Consider the following 7,598-nt stretch of genomic DNA (forward strand, 5'->3'; position numbering starts at 1 on the left):
TTGAGGTGAGGAGAGGGAGGGGACAGAGGGGTGGAGGTGAGGAGGGAGGGGGCAGAGGGGTGGAGGTGAGGAGAGGGAGGGGACAGAGGGGTGGAGGTGAGGAGGGAGGGGGCAGAGGGGTGGAGGTGAGGAGGGAGGGGTCAGAGGGGTGGAGGTGAGGAGGGAGGGGACAGAGGGGTGGAGGTGAGGAGGGAGGGGGCAGAGGGGTGGAGGTGAGGAGGGAGGGGCAGAGGGGTGGAGGTGAGGAGGGAGGGGTGGAGGTGAGGAGGGAGGGGTCAGAGGGGTGGAGGTGAGGAGGGAGGGGACAGAGGGGTGGAGGTGGGGGTGGAGGTGAGGAGGGAGGGGGCAGAGGGGTCATCTGTTACACTGGGTCATCTCTCCAGTATTTGTAGGAATAAATGTGAACTTTACATTTATTATTTCTTTCTAAAACTGTTGTAGAAGAAATAAAATATGAATTTAATCATTTTAATTGTGCCGGGCCTGGCAAGCTCCCATTATCCTACGGTAAATTGTGTTCTTTCTTTCTTTCTTTCTTTCTTTCTTTCTTTCTTTCTTTCTTTATTTCTTTCTTTCTTTCTTTCTTTCTTTCTTTCTTGCACTTGTTGCGTTGTCATAAGTAGCCTACTGCACCAACTTGACAAAGACACAGACAAAAAAACAAGTCAAGTCAAGTCAGCTGTCAAATCAAGTTACTGTACATGTAAATGATGAAGCATGTTTAACAGAACAGGTTTCTCATTCACTTGAGGGAGTTTACACACTAAAACCTGTTTTGGAGATGAGGGCTGCATGGTGCTCTCAGACTATAGGACCACAGTAATGTCAAAAAGGAAAGTAGGCTACTGTCCTACTGTCCTACTGTCCGAGCACAACCCTAACCCTGTCCCAGCACACGGGAAGACAATTGAGTTTTGTCATTAAGTGATGTGATGGGCAGCAAAGGACACACAAGAGAGAACATGCTCATCACAATTTTGTGATGAAAATGTTCAGGGTTTAAATACTGAAGCAGTGCTCAAATTCCTGACATTAGCCTGAAAGTTGAAAAATGAAAAACAAACTATTACGACTGTTTCAAAGACTCGAATGCTTCTCTGAGATGTCCTGACTGGAGCCTCACCGGGTGATTATGTGGTAGCAGGCCAGCACCCTAACCCTAACCCTAACCCTCACCCTAACCCTAACCCTAACCCTAACCCTAACCCTAACCCTAACCCTAACCCTCACCGGGTGATTCTGTGGTAGCAGGCCAGCACCCTAACCCTAACCCTCACCGGGTGATTCTGTGGTAGCAGGCCAGCACCCTAACCCTAACCCTAACCCTCACCGGGTGATTCTGTGGTAGCAGGCCAGCACCCTAACCCTCACCCTAACCCTCACCGGGTGATTCTGTGGTAGCAGGCCAGCACCCTAACCCTCACCCTAACCCTCACCGGGTGATTCTGTGGTAGCAGGCCAGCACCCTAACCCTCACCCTAACCCTCACCGGGTGATTCTGTGGTAGCAGGCCAGCACCCTAACCCTCACCCTCACCGGGTGATTCTGTGGTAGCAGGCCAGCACCTAACCCTAACCCTCACCGGGTGATTCTGTGGTAGCAGGCCAGCACGCGGGCCATCTCCTCCTCACAGGTCCCCTCCTCAGGTGTATGCGTCTCCGTGGCAACCAGAGCCCGTCCCAACCTGTCGACTGTACCTGTGGACAGAGAGGAGGAGGGCGGGGGCAGAGAGTATTGGAATAGGAAGGTAAAAGGGGGCGGGGCAGTTATGATGTGTTGAGACTAATTGTTTTGCCAATTAAATATAAGGATTTGATTAAATATCGGACATCAGCCAGTTAATGTTGTGCATTCCCGATATGATGCAGGTTCCTCTTTCACCACAGCTACATGAAGGAGTCTAAAAAACCTTTATTTATTTTCTTTGCATATTTTTCAATCATGCTTGTTTAAGTAGTTAAGTTAGTTAGTTAGTTAGTTAGTTAGTAGTTAATTTCATTTGTCTGTTTCAATGCCCTATGAGGGTCTGAATGCTTTTTTCAGAGGCTCTTCCAACCTGACAAAAATGAAAAATAAATAAAAATAGTTTTAACAATTGTCAAATGAAAAAGATATTGAATATCAGCACAAAACGTTGGCTTATATCAGCAGCTTCAGTACAGAAATATCAGTATTGATTTGGTAAAAACACATTTTAACCGTAGTTGAAAACTGAAGCACTGAGAATTCATGCTTCAAAAATTGTTCACTGTCTTCAGATTGGACAATTTCTATCAATTTTGTTCACTCTATGATGACCAATGACTTTTCTGAGCTGCATGGCATACTGTAAGTATGTCTACAGGGACCTTACCTGTCAACTTGAGCTTCCCTGATTGGAGGAACTTTGTCTCCAATTCCCTTAGTAGGGGAGGTTCTTTATATGAAAGTCCATTGGATTGGTCGGGATGTGCCTCTGACTCCGCCTCCTCTTTAGAGTGGTTCAATAAGGATGTGCCTGATTGGCCAGTACAGACAGGCAAATACTCTGGCTTTGTCGCTGTTGAGAGATACAAAGATTACCATGAGGATAAAACAATTATTCCAAGAAGCAAATACAATCAACAGAGGAATGTATGAAACACCAACACAGGAACCAGATCAAAAATATAGCAAAAGTATCAATTAATTATTTTCAATTAACTTCAAACCTGTGCTGCTTTTCCTAGACAGAGTGTCCTCTGTCCCCTCATTGGTTGAAGTGCGTTCTCCATCAGGTCCGTCTGTCTGTTCTGCTGGTTCTGATTGGTTGTCTGTGATTGGTAGTGTTGTTGAGGAAGAGCAGGTGGGACTTGGTTGAGGAACTTTAGCCGTTTGTTTCGAGGCCTTCTGGTGGCCACGCCCACCAGACCTGGCCCTCCCTTTGGCCCCCTTCCCCTTCCGCTTCCTCCTGAAATTCAACCACACAACAGAAAGTCAAACATTCCATCACTCAAGACTCATGTTGTTCATGTTGTTCATGTTGTTCAGCGGCTCAATTATAACAAACTGAAATATTAGGAAAACATACAAATTATTTACATTAAAAATGTTATCTCCACAATTTAAAATGTGTTCAATTTCCATTACATCAATTTAAAACATGGCAAAATATGCAAGGAAATTTCTCAAGGAAATATAAAAATGTCAAAAAGTTTATATTTAGCCATTAGTGCATACTTCTACTACTACTACTACTTCTCCCTATTTAACAGATATTTAGGTTCAGAAACTGGAGGTTTTACTGTTCTATTCAATCTCTCTAGTGTGTCTGGATGGCAGCTTATATCTGCAGCCTTAGCCCACGTTCACACCATGTGCGAAGCGACGTTCAACCTACGCTCAACCTACGCTCAACCTACGCTCAACCTGCGCTCAACCTACGCTGAACCCACAAGTTTCATTTCGGCATCAACAGTTAACAGCGTTAACAGGCGAGGCCGTTCACACCAGCCGCGCGCGTGCCTTGCTCAAGCCACGCTCAAGCCATGCTGAAGCCGCGCTGAAGCGATCATTCAGGATTCAATGCTATTTTCTAAGCGTGAAGCCAGGCATGAAGTCAATGGAAGTTGTGGGTGGGGTCAAGGCGTGCCGAGGAAAAGAGAGTGCTTCTTGTGTGAGCGGTTAAGCGTGAGCTCAGCTTCAGCGTGGCTTTGGCGTATGGTTGGCGTATGGTGTGAACAAAGGCCAAGTCTCTGTGTATTGTATATCTTCAGTTATATACTGTATACTCCTGTATGTGCCCAGGTAGTAATCTCTCTGTGTATTGTATATCTTCAGTTATATATACTCCTGTATGTGCCCAGGTAGTAATCTCTCTGTGTATTGTATATCTTCAGTTATATATACTCCTGTATGTGCCCAGGTAGTAATCTCTCTGTGTATTGTATATCTTCAGTTATATATACTCCTGTATGTGCCCAGGTAGTAATCTCTCTGTGTATTGTATATCTTCAGTTATATATACTCCTGTATGTGCCCAGGTAGAAATCTCTCTGTGTATTGTATATCTTCAGTTATATATACTCCTGTATGTGCCCAGGTAGTAATCTCTCTGTGTATTGTATATCTTCAGGTATATATACTCCTGTATGTGCCCAGGTAGTAATCTCTATGTGTATTGTATATCTTCAGGTATATATACTCCTGTATGTGCCCAGGTAGTAATCTCTCTGTGTATTGTATATCTTCAGTTATATATACTCCTGTATGTGCCCAGGTACAAATCACATGTAGGTGTTACATCCTTTCTGGACTCTCATATGCAAGTGTGAAAAAAGAAAACAAATAGGAAAACGTGGGCCACAGTACATATCTCTCACCACAAAAACACAAGTCTGTGTGCTTCACGGTACCTTGGCGCTCTGAATCCTGCTGTTTTGACTTCTTTTCCTCTGGGACACACTCTGTCCTCTGTCTTCCCCTCGTCCCTTTCTGCTGTGAGGTTCATCTTTGGGTCAGAAGAACCAGTGCTAAGCCCAGAAGGTTTTGCCGAGTTGTCTGTCTCGCCTTTGCCACTCCACTTGGAGTTCTTTGCTTTAGATCCACTAACCAATGGGCTGTTAGTATTCCCTCCACTTGCTGAAACATCAGCGAATGGCATCCCAGGTTTTATTCCACATTCTGGTGCATCTGACGTAGGCGTGGTGGCATCACTGTCTCCACTCAGTGGTTTATCTGTATCCTCGAAAACAGAGTCAGAGTGAGAGCCGTGATCTGAGTGGCCCTCTATAACGTGCACGGCTTTGTGATTGGTCAAGTCTTGGACCTCATTTGTGACCAAACTGTCACTGCTGCCAGAGTCTTTGCTCCTGTGGCTGTCCCTGCATGGTTGCATGAGGCCGTTACTCTCTCTCTCCCTGCCCACCCCAGGCCTCCTCTCCTTGGACGGACCATCGAAATAAAGCCTGTGGCTTTCGAGGCCTTCAGAGTCTCGACTCCGTTTATCTCCTTCATCGGAGTCGTGGAGAGAAGAGGAATAGGACCGCCTGCCTCTGCCGGGGTCAACGACCGCTGGCGAGGCCCGAGAAGGTAACGCATCTCCCCTGGGGGTCGCCATGTCTCTTTTGCTGCCTAGGACAGCTCGAAAGCTGCCTGATCCGTCCAACCTCCCGTAGCCCCAGGCTTTCCCCCTCCGGAGTTTGATGGCCTTACTTCTCCTACACAGAGGCAACGTCTTGGTCTTACAGATCCCGTGCATCTCCAGGTACCTCTGCCTTGGATCAACCCCTCCATCAGGGCCTCCTCTGGGCTCCAAGAGCTCCACATAGTCCCCATCCATCTGGGGGTGCCTTGCTGTCCGCCCAAGCCCATCTTCACTGCGCCTTCGCCGGGGCAGAGCAGGCTGAGTGTCCAGCCCATCTGGAGGTAGATCATTGTCGTCCTCCTCATCCCAGGACCAGGAGTCCAGTTCTCCAGAGGAAGATCCACCCCAACCCCCGAGGCTGCTGTCCCCCTTACTGGGCATGCAGTTGGGTATGGAGCCCTCGTGGGTGGACATCAGGCCCTGCTCGTCAGAAGGATCGTGGATGAACTTTGGATAGACCACCTCCTTCCACGGTAAGCGGGCGATGCCGTCACACGTGCTGACCAGGCAGGTGTCCAGACCCCCTCCGACTGGACAGATAGAGAGAGGAGTCAGAATGAAAGATAGATCATTATGTGCACCATACAGTATATGCAGTGTCATTCACATTGAGTACAGTGTTTCCCATACATAGGGGAATTTTTTGTTTTTACAGTGCACCTGAACGCAACATGCAAGATACCCACTGAATAAGTGTCCAAATGTTCATGTCATTCTGGCCAATACTCCACTTCTGTTATAGCATTTCAGTCTGGAATATGGAATATCTTTCAATAATCTATGATTTAGCTGCTAAATTGTCAAATACCGCCGTCTGCTTGCTACCCAGGCACGCATGTATGTACTTAACCTAACTAACTTAACCTAACTAACTATCCGGTGTGCACAACATTGTCAGCCTAAACTCCGGCTGACACCCCAAAAACCTACAATCCGCTACAGAAAAATGTATATTGTTTAACCCTGGCAGTATAGTGCCAAACTCGACATTGTGTAAGGTTCTTATTCAGAGTGACTTACAAAAAGGAAACAGGTAGGGGTTCCATGTTACATGTTACCCTCCAGTTATGGGACGGTTTCTGCCATCCTGTCACGTATTGATATCCATATCTCCTCCACCACCTTCTCCTGTAGCAACTCCCAATGCCACTCCTCTCCCATAAACATCTATCTCCTAGGCATGCACACATCTAACTCCTCTCCCATAAACATCTATCTCCTAGGCATGCACACATCTAACTCCTCTCTCATAAACATCTATCTCCTAGGCATGCACACATCTAACTCATCTCTCATAAACATATATCTCCTAGGCATGCACACATCTAACTCCTCTCTCATAAACATCTATCTCCTAGGCATGCACACATCTAACTCCTCTCTCATAAACATCTATCTCCTAGGCATGCACACATCTAACTCCTCTCCCATAAACATCTATCTCCTAGGCATGCACACATCTAACTCATCTCTCATAAACATCTATCTCCTAGGCATGCACACATCTAACTCCTCTCTCATAAACATCTATCTCCTAGGCATGCACACATCTAACTCCTCTCTCATAAACATCTATCTCCTAGGCATGCACACATCTAACTCCTCTCCCATAAACATCTATCTCCTAGGCATGCACACATCTAACTCATCTCCCATAAACATCTATCTCCTAGGCATGCACACATCTAACTCCTCTCTCATAAACATCTATCTCCTAGGCATGCACACATCTAACTCATCTCTCATAAACATCTATCTCCTAGGCATGCACACATCTAACTCATCTCTCATAAACATCTATCTCCTAGGCATGCACACATCTAACTCATCTCCCATAAACATCTATCTCCTAGGCATGCACACATCTAACTCATCTCTCATAAACATCTATCTCCTAGGCATGCACACATCTAACTCATCTCTCATAAACATCTATCTCCTAGGCATGCACACATCTAACTCATCTCTCATAAACATCTATCTCCTAGGCATGCACACATCTAACTCATCTCCCATAAACATCTATCTCCTAGGCATGCACACATCTAACTCATCTCTCATAAACATCTATCTCCTAGGCATGCACACATCTAACTCATCTCCCATAAACATCTATCTCCTAGGCATGCACACATCTAACTCATCTCTCATAAACATCTATCTCCTAGGCATGCACACATCTAACTCATCTCTCATAAACATCTATCTCCTAGGCATGCACACATCTAACTCATCTCCCATAAACATCTATCTCCTAGGCATGCACACATCTAACTCATCTCCCATAAACATCTATCTCCTAGGCATGCACACATCTAACTCCTCTCTCATAAACATCTATCTCCTAGGCATGCACACATCTAACTCCTCTCTCATAAACATCTATCTCCTAGGCATGCACACATCTAACTCATCTCTCATAAACATCTATCTCCTAGGCATGCACACATCTAACTCATCTCCCATAAACATCTATCTCCTAGGCATGCACACA

The 7,598-nt window shown here is 45.9% G+C and overlaps 1 protein-coding gene across 1 annotated transcript in view; it reads right to left on the reverse strand.

Annotated features, from left to right (window-relative positions):
- Window positions 1–6,094, reverse strand: part of arhgef40 (Rho guanine nucleotide exchange factor (GEF) 40) — a gene marked incomplete at its 5' end in the record, with an annotated part of 54,384 nt that extends 48,290 nt beyond the window's left edge. The window contains 5 exons of the mRNA XM_083640246.1: window positions 1,583–1,697; window positions 2,354–2,539; window positions 2,691–2,929; window positions 4,374–5,634; window positions 6,088–6,094. Coding sequence (XP_083496372.1) covers window positions 1,583–1,697; window positions 2,354–2,539; window positions 2,691–2,929; window positions 4,374–5,634; window positions 6,088–6,094 — 1,808 coding nt within the window. The remainder of the gene's footprint in view (window positions 1–1,582; window positions 1,698–2,353; window positions 2,540–2,690; window positions 2,930–4,373; window positions 5,635–6,087) is intronic.
- Window positions 6,095–7,598: the final 1,504 nt, after the last annotated feature.

Source organism: Poromitra crassiceps (assembly GCF_964638095.1).
Source record: "Poromitra crassiceps genome assembly, chromosome: 7".
NCBI lineage: Eukaryota > Metazoa > Chordata > Actinopteri > Beryciformes > Melamphaidae > Poromitra > Poromitra crassiceps.